Raw genomic sequence first — 18,361 nt, forward strand, 5'->3', positions numbered from 1 at the left:
AACCAATAACTGACATAAAAATGAAAACCATGAAAAATTAAACTAGCAAACCCCATGAAACTCTAGGGCTCGTACATTAAATTTCTAATAACTATTGCCGAAGATGTTTAAAATGCCTTGAAAGTGGAGGGGTGTCAGACTTCCTCCACTCCTCCTGTCACTGGTTGTTCTTAGTTGGTAGTTTTTCATCTAAATATCAGTGTTTGCTTGCCAAGAATATTTGTGCCATTAAACTTGAAAATTACATTTGTTTTCCAGCTGGGTGTTTTTTGCTTTTTTTTTTTCCCTCTAACAAAATACTAAGCCTAGAGGCACAACCCTGTTATATTTGGATCACTAATAGCTTATGACAACACATTCCAAATAGCCAGAATCTTCTGGGTCAGGTCAAATAAACTACTGCCACAAAATGCCATCTGAGAGCCTCTGATCAGTGAAAAAAAATATGTAATGAGATCAAGATGGTACTCAGCCCCTAAAAGAGGATACAGTTTAAATTCTTGGGAGAACCCTTCCATCAAGATGCTTTTTTCAAAATTCTTTTTACCTGTCATCATGTATAGAAATGCTAGATACCTGCATTTCACCAAGGAGAACTCTAAAAAAAATCAACAAGAAGTTGGATCAAGGTAAATTTTCCTATACTTACAAAATAAAAAATTATGAACTGTGAAACTATGTGAGTTAAAAGTATACACTAAGTTATGCAACTATCTATCAGGACATAAAAGACAGAACTACACAACCATATAAAAGAAGAGAATAGATCTATGCAGGACTCTTCAGATATATCTGCATGCCAGTTAGGTATCTGAAGGGGGCCTACAAGAAAGCCAAAGAGAGACTTTTTACATAGTGATAAGATGAGGGGTAATGGCTTCAAACTGGAAGAAGGCAGATTTAGATTAGATATTAGGAAAAAAATCTTCACTATGAGGGTGGTGAGGCACTGGAACAGGTTGCCCAGAGCAGCTGTGAATGCCCCATCCCTGGAAGTGTTCAAGGCCAGGCTGGATGGGGCTTTGAGCAACTTGGTCTAGTGGGAGGTGTCCCTGCCCATGGCAGAGAGCTTGGAACTAGATAAGCTTTAGAGGTCCCTTCCAACCTAAACCATTCTATGATTCTGTGATCTCGCCATCTCCGGTAATCGAGATGTGGCAGTTCAGACATCATCATAAATTGCACAAGTGAGCCATTAAGTGAGAACATTAACTTTGCCATTAGACAATAAGCCCTTACCGTCAGCTAGTTATCCATGTTGACATCATTAAACAATATGGTTATATGCCTGTCTGCAGAAATCTCTGGAAAGCATATGGAATAGGTAATTAAATCTCTTGATTAAGAATAGGTATTGAGATATATAGTCTAGTAAACGTACTGGTTCTGAAATGCATTCTGTTGAAAAGTACACAGTCTCAAACGCTGATGGTTTGTAGTCCAAGAGTTAGGCCGAAAAGAAATTAAATAGATATCATAACATGACTGTAATTCAGTCAAGTTCAAAAGACTCAAAATCCATAGATTTACTGCTCAGACTATTTTGATTTTGATGCTTCAGATTCTACTAACTATTTGCTAATGTCCTCAAAACATGTAGAAAGCATGGCGATCTATAAGGAAATATAAACTGTCAGATGCAGGCAGGCTTTAAAGCTTTTAAATTTACTTAGGACAACAGTATACAGAAGTTGACAGCAGATGCTACAAGACCACAGAGCTAGTATTTACTGAGCACGAGTCTAATAAACTTTTGCTTCAAATGATCTCCATAAACACTAATGAGCAGGCTGCACACTACTGTAAGTAGTATGCAGTATGCTTAGGAGCAAGCCAGGTAGCGATCGTGAGAAAACTACCATCTTACATACAAAGATTTAACATTTTGGTCAGCTGTAGCTCTGCTGGTCTGTGAGGATGGTTTTTAAAGCAAGATTAGTCTAATTAGATCTCCAAATTAGAAAGAAGACCTGTTAGTGGTTAGTGTACATCTTTAACTGAGAAAATGGTCTTAGATTTTGCCAGATCTACAAATGCCTCTCTCCCTGCCATCACCTTCATTTTAAATTTAAACCAGATGGCTTTCTACCCAATTTCTATTTCGCCTTCACAATAGGATGAGAAAGAAATGCCTTTGTTTTTGAGGAAAATGCAAGAGCTAAATAGTAGAACAAGTCTATGAAAAAACACACAGCTGTACATTAGAACACTTCCACTTGAAGGGGCATAAAACTGCTAGTAAGTATGATTCTAATGTATGAAACAGAGCTCCAAAGGCAAGTTATTTGTTGACCCCAAACTCACAGCCAGTTCTCTTCAATCGTTCAAATTATCTTTCAGTTTATACATATTCCCATTTCTTAATTTTCAAATGTTATTCCAGTAGATACCCAGCACAATGCAGCTTTAAGGACTTTTTTGGTAATACAGATTGATTGCTGATTTTTTATAATTTTATTTTAAAGTCATCCTTATGTGGTATCCCTGTCCTGCTCTCGTTACTACTTTCTGCATTTCTAGTTGGTGAATTTGAACCTCAGCCAAATCAAGTATTAGCAAAATAATTGTAAGTACAAACAGAAGGCAAACAGAGCACAGTAAATAATGACGGGAGAGGATATGAGAAAGAGCACAAAAGGAACAAAGAAACAAATTCCACTTTGAATTATTAAGTCTTCCACACTGCACCTAAGTGCACTGTTAACTTAACACAGGTGTACGCCACATGAGCTTATGAAAAAACTTGATTGTGAAGAGCGTAATGATGGCTCTATGTCTGCAGCACATTCATTCCATGGTTCATTTATGCATCTGTTATATATTTGTCTTGGAAAAAAAAAGGAAAAGCTAGTACTTTTAGAGATGTTAAAGCAGTTGATCATCTACACTTAAAAGTACAGCACATCTGAAAGACCATATGCTAACGCAAAGAAACAAGGCAGCAAAGCATTCGTGAGAAGGCCTGAAGGTGCCTTTTACTCAGTGCTGACTTTGGGCTGTACCTGCACGATAATATGAGTTCTGGTTATGGACCACAGATCCACATTGTAAGAGCAATGGACAAAAATGGTCTCTGTTCTCAAAGGCTTACAATTTAAGTATAAAAAAAACATACCCACACGCAAACAGGGAAGTAAAAGGGAACAACTAAGAGCACTGTAGGTAATGATATCCATACAGTGGCAACCTGAAAGCTGTCGTATGAGTTTTTATATTACGGTATAGTAGAAATGAATTTTTTTGGAAGGATTTGAAAAAAGACATTGCAATAACTTTGTGAATGTTCACAGGAAATGCCTTCATAAGATATAGGTTAGCCTAGGAGCGAGCAAGAAAGCGCTGTTTCGAAAATTCAATGCCACAGCCCTGGTAACTGGTATGATGAGATCTGATGAGCAGTGAATGTAGATGTGTCAAAGCAAATGAAAGAAGACACATAAGTGGAAATGGACAGACACAGAAGTCTAGAAGTACCTTGAAAGCAAAGACATATCTAGTGATTAATATGACAAAAAATGTTGTGGGAAGAAAAAAAAAAGTGAAAAACAGAATTTTGCAATCAAAGCAACAATATTTCATTACATCAAATCAAACCATCAATATTTGATGATATCCACTCAGAAGCACGCTGAATTTGTATGAGGAGGAGGAAGGACTGCCAAAGAGATGATGTTCCACTTATCAAGGAGGTGTGAAGATGTGAGACTGGATAAGCTGTGAAAATGCACAGGGACTATAATTTGGATGCTTCATGCGGAAAAAACTAAATGAAACAAACAGAAAATACTGGCCAAAGCTAGTATAACATAGATAGCTAATGTAACACAGCTAGCTAAAACATAATATAAGTGTGAAACTTGGCAATGTTTGCCTTATTTTTAATTAATTTTTTTTTCTTAATAATACCTTACAGGATCTAGAGTTTGAGCCTTTATATACTCAGGGAGAAAATCATATACATTTAATACATGAATGACAACCAAGAGCTCATTTATGTCGCATAAGTTTACTATCTACAGCGAGATGAATCCTCACAAAGAATTCTGTGACTTGAAAAAAGAAAAAAACAAGTATTAGCATGGAATAGGCCACATACTCTAATAGTGTTCTCCAGTAGCGCGAGACACACAAAACCAAAGACACTATGTTGGTTAGCATGCTAACTTAGGACTTATGAAAGATTTTTCTCTTGCAGGTTTCCCATGTAGTTGTATAAATCAATTAATGCCTTATTCACAGATGTATTAGGCTATCTAACTACTAACAATATCATCATGCCTCAGGCCTCCATCTCCCAGCAGGCAGAACAGTTCACGTCCTGCCAGCTCTCTGAGGTGTTGCAAAGCACACTCTGAGTCAGTGAAATAGCATAGCAACACTTTGAGGCCTAATGACCAAAATTAGACAATGCACAAACATACACCATCTAGCTGTACAGAATGACTGTAATATAATTACGCCTTGGTAAAGCTGATTTTCATCTTGTTAAGAATACCACACAACATTTCTTCGCTGTGGATTAATAAAGAAAATAACATACTCCATCTTACTGAGTACGGCTTTGTACAGTATGAAGACAAGCATGACCCCAGGTAAAATAAACACAGCAACTGAAATACAGGACTGAATACAAATATACTGCATTTTATTCCAAAAGATTCACAGGGAATGCCCCTACTTCCCTACACATGGATCTACTGATCACTTTTTTCTGGTCTTCCTTGTTAGAACTTGGCAAGCTGCACTTCAACTTTCAAAAAAAAGCATGAAAATGAAAACTATTCAAAGAACAATCTGCAGGAAACCTTTCTGAGGATCCTTGCAAAGCAAGAGTGGTATTTTGTTCAGTTTTGTACAACAGATCATTGGCTCCCTGACGTACTCAATGAGAGCCGCAGAGAGCTGTTCCAGATGGTGGTATGCCAAGGACAAAACTGTAATGCAGTATATTGCCACACTCAATTCATTACCACACAGAGAAGTAATGCTTTTAAGCTCAATTAATTATTTTTTTTTAAACAGAGTTTATTCAGGCTGCAGGAAGCAGAAGTTGCTGCTGGGAGCTGTAGAAGGATTTCACAGGGATGGGGGCGAGGCCTCAAGAGAGGATATATTTCTTTATTTCCTTCAAGGCTGTTGTTTTTTCCATTGAGAGGAGGGAGAGGGAGGAGGAGATCTGCAAGCTGAAAAAGCAGTTTTCAATCAAGAAAACTTCTTTTGGTTAAGTACTCCCAGTTCCCCACATGCTGTTTGGTAAAGGGAATAAATGTGGACAGGTTTCATTTGTACATAACCTTATTAGAACTGTCCGACTGTTTCCAGTATTCTTTTTATATATTACACCATTAGGGAGCTTTTTATAACATCTACAGTGAAGTATAAACATTTCATAATGGGAAGAGTTATGATCCCTGATCCTCAGTACAGCACAGCATTTGGATGTTTATTTCCAAGAGGGGGCATCCACCCTGCCAGAGTGCTCCAGTTCCCCCATTCTTCTTGGGGTGACCTGAGGAGGCCCAGAAGGCATCACACCAGCACTTCACAACAGCCCTCCTGAATAATTTTACACTAAACACTTGAAATATTCAACACTTAGTCTCAAAGCAAGGCTGCTTGCCTTCCAAATCATAATGTAAAAGTTTAAAAAAAATTCAAATCCATGAGATATTAAGTACTAGAAATATTGAACTCCAGAATAAACAGCAGGAAAATCTGAAGGATTTACTTTCTGTGTAAAGATTGTTAAAGCATTTAAATGATGAATTATGTCAAAAGCCTTGCAAATATTTGTTTCTATGATATCCATAAATCTTATATCTAGTTTTGGTTGGTTTTCTTGATTGGTTTTCACGCTAATTTTTTTTAAGACAAGACCAAATTTCAACTCAGTAGACTAAATTACAATATAATCTATTTCAGAACTTTTACAACTATTTAATTTATTTTAAAAAAAATACAGTAATGTTTTTATAAATGGGAATAGAAAATGAATGGCTCGTATCTACGCTGAATATTTCTACAAAGTAACTGTATGAAATACTTGGACATAGGTTTGATTCTGTACTGCACCACATAGTACCTAAGAATTAAAAAATGAGGGAAATGGATCTCAAAAGTAATCTTAAAACCCAGTGAACATAATAAACCAGAACACTGGGTCTAAATGATAAGTAAAAACAAATAGAAGCATATTAAAACCAAACAAAGAAATGAACCCTAAAATAACTCAGTAAAAATAATTCATTATGTTCCAGGTTAAACATGTCTAAGAAACTTAAAGAATTAAAAAAGAAAACAGTATCACAAATAGGTCAAAGAATAAAACTTCTGTGGTAGTTGCAGGAAATCTTAAGATAAACTTCATCCTGAAAACACTAAGCACCATGTAAAACACCATGCAGCCACCCTCTTGGTGCATGCTGGAAATATCTCAGTGGATGGCAGAGTTCAATGCAGGTTCCTCCAGTTCGCAACACACCACTTTCACAGATCATAAAATAAACCCAGATGCAGCAAAACTGACTGCCAACTAAAAAGCAAAAATGCTAACATCCTGAAAAAGAACTGTAGTAAATGTGTAAAATTTTAAGTCAAAAGGACAAGAAAACACTCATACCAACTTTCTCTTTAAACAAAGTTAAGCTGGAATTAAAATACTGAATTGTATAACAGAAAGGAAAAGCTAATGTATTTAATTACAACTGATCTAAATAAAAACCCAAGTAGAAGATTCATTCAAAAGCAACCTCAAAACAAACATATTTATTTGTCAAATATATTCTAATAAAATTTTATTTTGTAAGTCTGCTGAGGAAAAGAAGAATGTCCAAGCAGTTATTAAAAAAAGATAACTCGGAATATCTGTAATAGCTGCTTCCCTTATTCTTGTCTTGATAGCTTTTCAGGAATCCCACCAGATTTCCTATCCAAATCTATAACCACAAAGCTCAGACCAAAGTGTGCTGGCAATAGGATTTCAGTCACCAATGGGAAGGAAAAGGAAAGACAATTCCTCAGGGGCTGTTTTTGCTGTGTTAGCTTAACTTGCAAATTGTCCAGCAGTCCTTTGGAGATTCACGTCATCTTATCTTTCAAGAAATGCCAGTGGCCCTGTGTTGTTTTGTGAGAAAGAACTTCACGGGCAACTTGCCCAACACCAAGGCCCAACTAGAAGGTCATACACATTTTTTCAATACTAAGACTCTAAAAGAAAAATTGTCTATGGAATTATATTAGTTAAAGAACAAAAATTGTTAAAAGACAGGAAAGAACCAGGTGATCTTATAGATGAAGAACAGATACCGTTACCGTGCTTAAATTTTTGCCTGTATTCCTGTCACTCCTTGTGGTTTTATCATTACTTTGGCTAGATTTGCTTTTCCTGCCCTCTATTTTTCAATGATAAACTGAATTTATTCTTGATCACAATTTTTTCCTGCACACACTCCTCCAGAAGGAGCTTATTTGCTCTCGGTCTTTCGTCAATTCATTACTTAGAAACCTCAGTCTATGGGCCATCCTCTTCTTGTAGCATCTTTTGCTACAGCTTGTCTCACTTTCAGAAAAACCTCTGAGAGGCTTCATCTCCCCTTTTTTTGAATATCAAACTAGCTATAGTTCAATTTTTATCTTCCCTTATGATTCTTCCTGTTTTTCTAGATCACTTTTTGGAACTCATCCCTCAATTCAGACAGGAGTCTTAGGAACCATAAAATTATGCACACATTTCATAAAAATTGGAATTTTTCTGCATGAATTAGATATAAAGGACTTTTAAATGAAAATAATTAAATAAACATGTGGGCAAACAGGCATCTTCTAGCAGAAATGCGTGTAAATCCATAAAATGACTTTTGAAAGCTTGATTTTGGCCATGAGACCTTATTCCTGTCACTTTGAAAAGAGAACTTTGACTGCTACACAGTCTATAAAAAATTAGTTTCAAACCACCTGTATGAATTTGTAAGTATAGAAAAGTACATTAAAACTAAAATAAGATTTTCAAATTTTCACAAATTACCAATTAACCACCCTATTTTATATGTGAAAACTTTAAAATTGAAAATACCATGCAAGTGTATGCATGCTTTATCTTTCAACTCTGTTTAACCAGAGGGCGGGGCTTTGCGTGCGCGTATCATACAATACACAATAAGGGAGACTCAGTGGAAATACCTCATTCTCAAAATTCATCTGGTTTTACTTACGGAAGTGCAAAAAAACAGCTCAGAACCAATAGGAAATGTTCTTCTTTATCCTTCTCTAACTTAGAAATATCTAAGCTGGTTTTACTCAAGCTTTGTAAAAAGACAAACAAAAGAAGTTTATAAAAAAAAAAAAAAAGGAGAAAACCCCAAACCTCCCATTGCTTGTAGACCGAGAAGCTGAAGGCTGAGCCCTGGAGTTATTTTTATGGACATACAGTAAGCCACACAGAAAAGAGCTTATAATGGAACCAAAGGCACACGATAACTAGACAGCAACTAGAGTGTAACAATAATAGTAATACGCATTTCAAATGTATAATCCAAAACTCCATGTAAATATCCTTGTAATGGAAAGCAAAACCAATACAGAATTACCTGATTCTGATATACTGTGAATGATATCTGCAGCGCTTGTGCTATGTAATTCTAGAAAAGAATAAGTTAAAAAAAATTTCCTACCTACTGGCCATGTTCCATTCAAGCGCTGGATTTTGAGAATTTCTTTCACTCTCTGTCAAAACGCCTCCTTTTCCATTTTCCTTCTCTGGTTTCAACTGATTCCAATGAGCAGTACCAATGTTTATAGATTGAAGATCTACTTGATATTGTCTGTCTTCAACCTCTGATCCAGGGTCTCGAAGTATTCCTAGATTCAGTGCTCTCCTGCAATGCCAAAGGAAAAAGGAAAAGAAAAAAGAAAAAAAAGAAAGGAAAAGAAAAAAAGACAACAGCAACAAAGGTCAAAATCAGATCAATCGGGTATTCATTAAGATAAAAAATTAAGACAATTAAGATATTGAATTTTGCGATTCTTGACTACATCTAAGCATTATTGTAAGTCCAGATCTTCAGAAGTATCCAGCTGCCTCTTTCCTATGGAATTCAACGGGACATATGCAAATAAATATATTCCAAAATTTAGCCAGATCCACCAAAGTCAATATGAGATCAATCCATTGACTTCACTGCACTTTCAGTCGGCTTCATACGAGCAGCTTTATGGGGAAGCGGGACAAACTCATATCTGCTGAATAGGTAAAGGATGTCACGTTCATGTCCTCAAAAAGAACAGCTACATATCAGTATTATGAACTGCTTTATTGTGAGACAATTGTTCCACCGTTCAAATTTATCAAAGAATAAAACTTCGACAGAATGTTCCAAAATGCTGGTAAAACAATTCGATCTTTTTAACATGGAACTTCATTACAGTGCTTTGTTATTACAATTCTTCTGACAAGTGAGAAATAAGCATTTTTGAGTGAACCACATTACCTGTGGATTCTGTTAAATTCTACTACATTAGATTTTACGAAGTATTTCAATCTTGAGCTGAGTTTGGGAAACAGTCACACCCAATTTCAACAGAACATTCAAGAGCTACTGGATGACGGGAGGCTGCTAAGACCATTTGGTTTTACCAGTGACCAGTATCAGAGAAGTCTCCAACTATCATTTGTCTTCTGCTAATAAGCACTAGTAAATCTTCCAAAAAATTATCTTGCCCTTTCAACACTAGGAACAATATAGCTTTATGCACACCACTCACTTGATATTACAATACTAATGCACAATTGCACTTATCACTGTTTTTCAAAACAAGCAAAAGGGAGCAAGGGGATCTTTTCTGCTTTGAATCTATGATCGTGTCAAATGGTATTCTATTTTTATTGATTTCATATATCAGAGCTTAAGCTTAGCTTCTTATTTGCATATGCCATCCAATCTACTGTTCCATTCTAGGCTGTTGTCTTATGCCAGAGTCGTTATTTAGTATCTAACCGCTGTCTCCACAGAGAACTTAATAATTCTGCAATTTGTTTAATCATTAATGCTAACAATCTAAAAACTAATAAGAATTAAAGCAGTACATTTCAACCTATAATGCACGTACTGCATGCAGTCTGTAAGTATAGGTATGCAACCTATTTCAAACTGCAATTCCAATGCTGCCCAAATGAAAACACAGTTGAAACTGCTAATACCATTGCCACTGTCACCAATACAGTACGCTAGCAATTAATAAAATTAAGTAATTAATTGTATCTACCCACAGAGGCATGCGAATGTCAGGAAAGCCGTTTTGATCAAGTCATTCCTGGTGAGGAAGTGTGACGGCATTGTTCAGTAGCCCTAGAACTTTCTTAAATGCTTAGCAGATACACACTGAAAATCTGTTATGTCAGTAGTGGTATTTCAAAATTAAATGTGGTTTCTAAAAAACTCAAGAATGTATCTGTCAACTTTCCACAACAATTGTGTCTTATTAGAATCACAAAATAGTTTGGGTTGGAAGGGACCTTCAAAGGTCACGTAGTCCAACTCCCTGCAATGAGCAGGGACATCTTCAACTAGATCAGGTTGCTCAGAGCCCCGTCCAACCTGAGCTTGAATGTTTCCAGGGATGGGGCATCTACCACCTCTCTGATGGCAGCACTCCTGGTCACTTGCACTCCCCAGGCTGCTTTTTATAGGCATGGGGGGTCGCGGCTGCTCTGGCAATGGCCTGGCCTCGTCAGCATCTGTCACCAGAGCTGCCAGCTCCTGGTGGGTCTCTCCATTGCCCCAGCATTTTCCTGCCTCAGGAAAAGCCCCCGTGCACCGAGATTTGCTGCTCTGCTGCGCATTGGGCCAGCTCCAGAGCAGCTCCTTTTGGCAACTGACAGCTAGCTTCCATTACCCCCTGTTCAAATCTCAAATATAAGAGATTTATTATTCTTTCTAGGCATTATTTCATCAGTATGAAAGCAGTTCTGTTTGTTGTTGTTGGGTTTTTTTATGAAAAAAACCCATGGTAGATTATTGTATGACTCAGTGTCTATTTATATACTTTGTCTAATGCAAGTAAATATTGGAATATATGTTTTGTGAAATATTACTGAAAATAAAGCAAATTACATATTTTATGAAATATGCTTAAGTTTAAAAATGCAGAATATGATACTAATTTCACTTGCATAATGAATTCTTCTCTCCTCTACTTAACAGTAAAGAATATTTTTCATTAGTTCTTTTATGATCAGCTTGACAACTTCCATTAAGCTGCACATAGCTCTATATTCCTTTGTCTTGTTCAGCACAATCATGACCTTGTGAACAGAATTCCTAGCGCAAAATGTGGCTGTATGTGCCAATCTGAAATCCCCCGTTGTGACAATGGTTTTTTTCCTCTCATAGCTTTACTTATTTAAATATAAACCCCAATGAAATCACTCTGGCACACATTTTTAGGTGCAGCAAAATACAGAGGTACTGTTCAGACACAAGGTACTTGCACATTGTGTTGCTGGTATAAGATTTGTCCATTGGATCTTTCATTATTTGATCCAATTAATTTTGCAAAATTTCAAGGACTGGATAATATTTGTACTGCTTTGGGATATCACAGCCTAATACTTTCACACTGATGTAAAAACTGCATTTTCATTCTGTTCCTACTATTAATAATCTGCTATATATAGTACAAAACTCTTCCTCTGGTCCTTTAGATACACTTTTGAAATCCAAACAAACAAATTGTGTTTCTATAGATTACCCATTTCAAGAAACATGTATTTTACACATATATGTAAAATACGACGATTAGTTATTAATGCCTTGATGTTTTGACTAAGCCGATTATTGCCTTCAGAAAGTACATCCTGCTGGTTTTATACAAGGACCAAAATATAGCCTTTTCCCAAATAAATAATATACATACAGGCATTTACACAAGCACTCATTTCTGATTTCCCATATCAACTATTTTCCTAAGGTCACCCCCAATTTATTAGTTGTACGCTTTTTAGAAGGATGAGAATAAGTTAAACCGCAACAGAATTGGCCTAATCTTAAACATACAGGCTATGTATGAACTCTACAGGCTTTTTGATTCTGCAGCTTTCTAAATCCTTGTAGCAAATAAAATCAGGGAAACGGATTAAGCCGTATTCATGACTTGATTCTCTACCCCTAGCATAAACACCGGCTGAAATGTACTGTAGGGGTTATGATTTTAATTGCTTCCCCCTTCTGAAAACAACTTCACTGTCCCATCTGAACCTTTTGGCAGGTGGTGAAGAATACAACAGTTGGTCAATAATACAGTAAGATCATAAGCAACCAAAGACGTCCATAAGCATGTAACAGGAAACACAGCTTTAATGTTTTTCTTTTTTAAATTGATTTAGTCTGGGTCAGACTTTTTGTATGTTTATATAAGAAACAGCTCATGTTGAACCAGTTACTACATGCTGCTGAATAGGCGTAATTCTGAGACCCACTGTAAAGAAGTTAAATCTATTCACTTATAGCTCATCTGAGACCTACGAAAAGCTAAACAAGCCAGGAAAATGGCATTTAAAGACTATACATTATGTAACGAATAAGAAACATTCACAGACTTTATACACTACAGCTAATTTTTGTTAGCAGTTACTAGATCTCTGTGTGCACTGATTTCTGCTTCCAGGTACAGAGGTGACAAACCTATCCATCCAAATTTCAATTATTAAGGGTTCTGTCTGGTGGTAAAAATTCTTCCTATTCTAATTTAAAAGTTTACATCAATATATACCTTCTACTTTATAGGGGTAAAACCAGTAACACCTTGTTGGACCTGGATATAGATGCTATGCAAGAGGACCACTTCCTCTTACGCTTAATCTTGTGGAGTCCCAGCCCAAATGTATTCTGAAAGCCCATCACCTATAAATGAGACTTGACTGAACTAGTGTAGAAATCACAACAACATTTATCACTGACCTAATGCTCCTTAGCTGCCTTTTTCCCCAATTCAATTCAATAAAGTTTCCTAACATTCTCCATCGAATGCATTATACCAAACAGGGGAAACTGAAACAATTGTTTCTTAGGGAAGCAATGGACCACAGTTCCATTTGGAGTGACATGCCATAGATGTTAAGAAGGGCACAGAGAAAAACGTGGTATACCTAGAGCATCTATGACAACAGTACTGGCTTTTGAAAATGCTGACCTTCTATCAGTAAAACTCCAGACAGGAATCAGCTTTCCAAAGAAAGGCAAATATTTTTTTTCTTTTTTGTTTTTTGTTTTTCTTTTTTTCTTTTTTAAATTATAGCAAGTAGATGCCTCTTTGCCACAGGAAAGAAGCTAACGCTTGTGCCACTGGGAGAGAAACAGAACTTCCCCGACATCACAGAACATATGTAGACATGATCTTAGAACAGGAATAAAAGAAATCCTGTAGCATGACAGTTTATGATGGAAGACTTGGATTTGCCTAAATTTGAAGAAATTAAAAACATTATTTGTGAGGAAGACCAAAAGAAGAATGAGAAGTTAAGGAGAAAAAAAGGAGGGCACAGAAGTGGGCAGGAGGGAGAAGAAAGATGGGATCAGGGCACTAATACTGAAGTTAAAGAAAAGCAGCAGGTAAGAAAATTCTATTCTTACAAGAAGAGAGGAGGAGACATCCTTAGACAAGAAGTAAAGATCCTGATAAATTTCTAAAATTTTGTACACGATCCTGGATACACATTCTGCCATACTGAGTGAGCTCTGTATATCCCTAGAAGGGTAACCTCAGCTTTGCTTCCCCACCCCGCCATCTGTCCATAGGAAGACTTATTTGTGGTTTAACAAACGTAGTGTTTTATGACTGCTGGGATGTTGGAAACAGTTTATTTTAGTCTGGGTCAGTACAGCAGGCTGTCAAATGCTGTCAGCAATAAACTCCAATTCTCACCATTTCTGCCTCTTTTCCCCAGGAACTATGCCACATATGACTGGCTTTCTTGGCAGCTGCTCCTTCTCCCTCTCCAGTTCAGCCTCAGAAGAACTCAACTACTGCCCCATCTCCACACTTGCTGGCAGCATACTCTGGATGGGATACCAGCAAATTTTGGTCAAATAAAAATATAAACCAAGTACAGTAAGGCTCCTTTGTTTAATGCTTTACGGACTAGCAAGTAATACTATTTTGTTCATATGTCTATATTCACTTCACTTTTTAATGTTATATTTAATCTTTACAAGAATCTGTTTAACAACGACAACTACATTCCCCCTGATTAGCTCTTGTGTTGTGTTCTGTACAGCATTATCTATGGAAGACGCTACATGGCGGGTGTCCTGTAAGTTAAGGTACCTGGGTTCATCTTCAGATGTGGAAGACCCTTATAAAAAGAAAACATCAATGCTAGCTCCATGAGCAAAATAAAAATGACTGACCACTCCTAAACATTTACATAGTGGACAGATACATCACATTACTAATGCAGAGGAAGAAGTTATTAATTGAATTCTAACTGAATATTTTTTGTAGTCATCAACACTCATACTTCTAACTCTAAAACGCCTTGCAGTGTTTATAACTTTTGTGAATAGACATAAATCAACTTGGAGGTAGATTACTTGCGCAATTAGTATGTTGAAAAAAAAAGACAAGCAGTGACTGAAACATATACAAAAATTTATTTTGATTATGCTAGACTGCTTCAAACAATTGATACAGTGAAGCAAAAGTACAAGTATAACGGGTAATTTTCCTCTATTTTAAACTAATGTTGGACAAATATCTGACTTGGGTCTCTTGGGCACTGGTTCCTTTTTCGTTCTGTATTCCTACAGATGAGTATCATGGCAAAGAGAGGAAATGGTTTAAGTGCAAAAAAGCTAAAGAAAAGGATGAGCCACCAAGAAGCTATAAAGATCTTTGGGTAACACAAGGATAAGCATAGTGGAGAAATTATGGAACTCAGTATTTTGAAGTCATAAAAACAAAAAAAAAAGATGACTCAACTATGGATTAGTGTACACTAAGACATCATTCAAAACATGAACGTCCAAGTGCCTGGTGGAAAAAAAAAACCAAAAGACAATTGGATGTACAGAACAAATCATCTACCTCCTGATCATCCAGAACAGACTATCAAATGAAAGAGTACTAAGACTCAGTTGAGTGTCATTACATGTCTTTCAGTCTCCCCAGTTTCAGAGTCTGCAGTACATAAAGACATGTGAGATACAGGTTTTGTTAATTCAGCCTTGAAAAGGAGTTTAATCTATTGCTGTTTCAAGACACTATGAGCTTCTAGACACTTAAGCACAGCACAGAAGCTACTACTATTAAGATCTCAGTTCCTGGCAAACAGAGAATGACATTAAGAGAAAGTATTCAAGATCTTCAGCAAAGCCATCATGCTACTCTACCTACAACTGTTTAAGTATCTCTGAGCTAGGTATTAATCAGTCACATTTGAAACAAATGTAGATGGGACAGACTGAAACACAGACTCTCCCTCTCTCTGCTTCTAGACTTTCCCAGTTGTGCAGCAATAAGTCTTCTACAGAAAATAATAATAGTAATAATAAAACTACTTAATTTTTTCCAAAAAATCTCACCAAAATAGCCCATTTTATTTTTACTAATACTTTTCAGCAGAGCTTTTTCTTGCCGAGACAAAGTAGACAGGTCTTCCCTTACAATTACTTTGTAAGCTTTTGCTTAAAAATAGACAACACAGACAAAAATCTCAGTTCTTAAACAAACAGCTCAGAAATGAAAGACTGAAATATTACAATCCCTTTTCTTTTGGCTAACTACTTTGCACCCTTTACTTGACCAGTTTCATCAACTGCAACAATTGAGTTATACAGATATTTACTTTCACCCAAAACCATTATAAAAAGGATTGATTTTCACTGAGCTATCATAATGCAAGAAAGAAGAGATTTGGTTTTGAACATACAGAAGAAGAAATCCTGAGAACTGAATTCAATGGTTTGTGCCTATTTTGCACGTCTGACTGATACCCTGTCAAAAGGAAGGGAAGATGCTGTTGTGGTTACAGCTTGAGGTGACAAACCTAACTAGACGCGTGGACACGTAGAAGAGCTAAGTCTGCCAGGTCTCCACGTGTTGTGCGCAAGAAGGTCTACGACTAGGGAGACTGCCTGGCCAGGCCTCCTGCAGGACACATTCACCTCTTTGCCAGGCCAGAACATGCCAAAGGAAAACAGGAGAGGCAGATTTCATTCCTATTCTCTCTAAACTTGCTTATTATGTGACTCTAAGCAACAAAATTAACCTCTTCAACAGTCTACTCATCTATATTGTGGGCTTAATGCCAAAATGATTTTGTGACTATAATTAATTGCACAGAAAACATTTTGAGATCATCGGATATACAGTGCTATAAGAATGCAAACATATAAAAATATGTATAAAAATTAACTACTGCAATTTTTTATCAAGATACTATTTAGGTAACTACTTAAATATTTTAATTTAAAAACCCAGTATGTAAATATTCAGAGGGAAAAATAACACCACCCCCTCACGCCCATTAATTACAGTGGTGGTGCCAAGTGGGTGTGACTATAATTCCATTTGCGATCCATTTAGGAAGGTCAGATATTAGTGAACAGGACTACACCAAGGTCAGGATTGGTAGCAGTGCATTGATTATATAAAAGCCACCAAACACATGAAAGGCATTACAGTAGATCACACATCAAACATTTTGGCCCTATGCTTCCTTCCTTTAGTCCTACAGGCAGGAAATGCTCTACATATCCTGTGAGGTGACCACGCATTTAAAAGTAGCCCCTTGTTCCAAAGGCTCTGGTACAGTAATTGCCTGCAAAGATGAAGAAGAACTTCTGCAGTACAGTTGCTTTCTAAAGTCATATCTGGAACACAATACGAATGATCCTGTGACGATAAGGTATGGTATGGTAAACTATAAGGCAATTGCAGTCTCTCTCAAAAAAAGCGTAAAACGAAACAAAGCTGAAGTTTGCAGCTGTGGATTTAGATGTCATCTATTTAATTGCTTTTGTAATTTTATTGTTTAAATTCCTCAGCAAAAATAACAGCATGAGCAAGTGAACTTCTAAAGATCAGTTTTTCATTTTTATACTGTTCAATGTTTAGACAGTTTGAGGAATCTCGTTATAGTTTTGAGGCATTCACCAAAATTCAGGGAGCATAGGATAAATATACAGTTGACAGACTGTATAAATGATAAGTATGCACAATTCCAAAGGAAGGTCTGTGTGATATTTTTGGATGCCAAATGTTTCTAGAAAAAACAAGTGGAATAGAGTCTCTCTAAATAGAATCAGTGGGGAAAGAGCTTGAAGAGTTTAAGAGGGTGGAGTGGAAGTCTGGGGTGGCAGTTAACAAAAATGCCAAAATACAATATAACCGAAATCCTTTAATGCTTTTGTTTCATGGTACAAATAATCTTATCTCAAAACCTAATGCTGTTTGGAAGTAAAAAGATCTTTAATTTTGATTTTTCAAATATTTAATGTGTGCTCGGTTACCACAGAGCTAAGGTAAATAATCTTGTGATTTTCCCATTGCTTTCATCCTGTATTTTACTTTGTTTAAACTGTCACCCAGTTTAGTGGTACAATACCTCAGTCTTTTCAGATGTTCTAGAAATTCACCTGGAAATACCGAGGTTGAGTTTCACTGAACACAGTCTTCGTATTTGATGCATGGAATTTCTTTAAATGGTGCAGTGCGACCTGGTACCACGGTACAAGCTAGAAGACATACTGTCCACAGTGTGTTTGATAAGCTGACATGGGACAGGATTTCTTCTCGCTGTTGTGTCAGTATATCAAACTCATACCTGGACGTCAAACAAATTCCATACAAAGTAGTACGGAACATTAGAAATAAATAAATACCAGATTTCCCTTTATATTAAAAAATGTGTACTAATCCATATTTTTAGCACGTGTATATTGTAATAGATGAAGTTTATAGCATAGATAATACAACAAGAAACCATTCTAAAACACGAATATTTAACTTTTCAAGTCAATTCACATTTATCTTTGGCACTGATTAAATTAGTTTCTCCAGATGCCACTTGTATTTTCTTTTTCTTTTTGCAGAATCATTGTATTCATTATGGCAAGCTGGAACTACTTTTTAAATACTGTATATGATATCATAAAATATGTCAATAACAAAGTCTTCAAAATTACCTCCTTTAAGTCTTCTTTGCTGAAGTCCTTGCACCGTTTTTTCCATTTAAATATCATTGGGAAACTATCCTGGTAGAAAACTAATTCCATATTCGTTATGAAATATATTACCTTTAACGTTAAAACCACTATTTTGTCTTCCTTAAAACCCCATTAAACTATTGTTAATGACACTTCCAAAT

General features: G+C 36.3%; 1 protein-coding gene across 6 annotated transcripts in view; it reads right to left on the minus strand.

Moving 5' to 3' along the window:
• VPS13B (vacuolar protein sorting 13 homolog B) overlaps positions 1 to 18,361 on the minus strand; it is a 480,344-nt gene that overhangs the window by 160,245 nt on the left and 301,738 nt on the right. For 4 of the 6 annotated variants that reach the window (XM_054189533.1, XM_054189532.1, XM_054189535.1 and 1 more), the window contains exon 31: positions 8,670 to 8,873. In XM_054189533.1, coding sequence (XP_054045508.1) covers positions 8,670 to 8,873 — 204 coding nt within the window. Of the gene's footprint in view, positions 1 to 4,470; positions 5,184 to 8,669; positions 8,874 to 18,361 lie in introns of those variants that run through there. The other 2 variants (XM_054189537.1, XM_054189538.1) reach the window with 2 other exon arrangements.

This window comes from Rissa tridactyla, chromosome 2, assembly GCF_028500815.1.
Source record: "Rissa tridactyla isolate bRisTri1 chromosome 2, bRisTri1.patW.cur.20221130, whole genome shotgun sequence".
Lineage (NCBI taxonomy): Eukaryota > Metazoa > Chordata > Aves > Charadriiformes > Laridae > Rissa > Rissa tridactyla.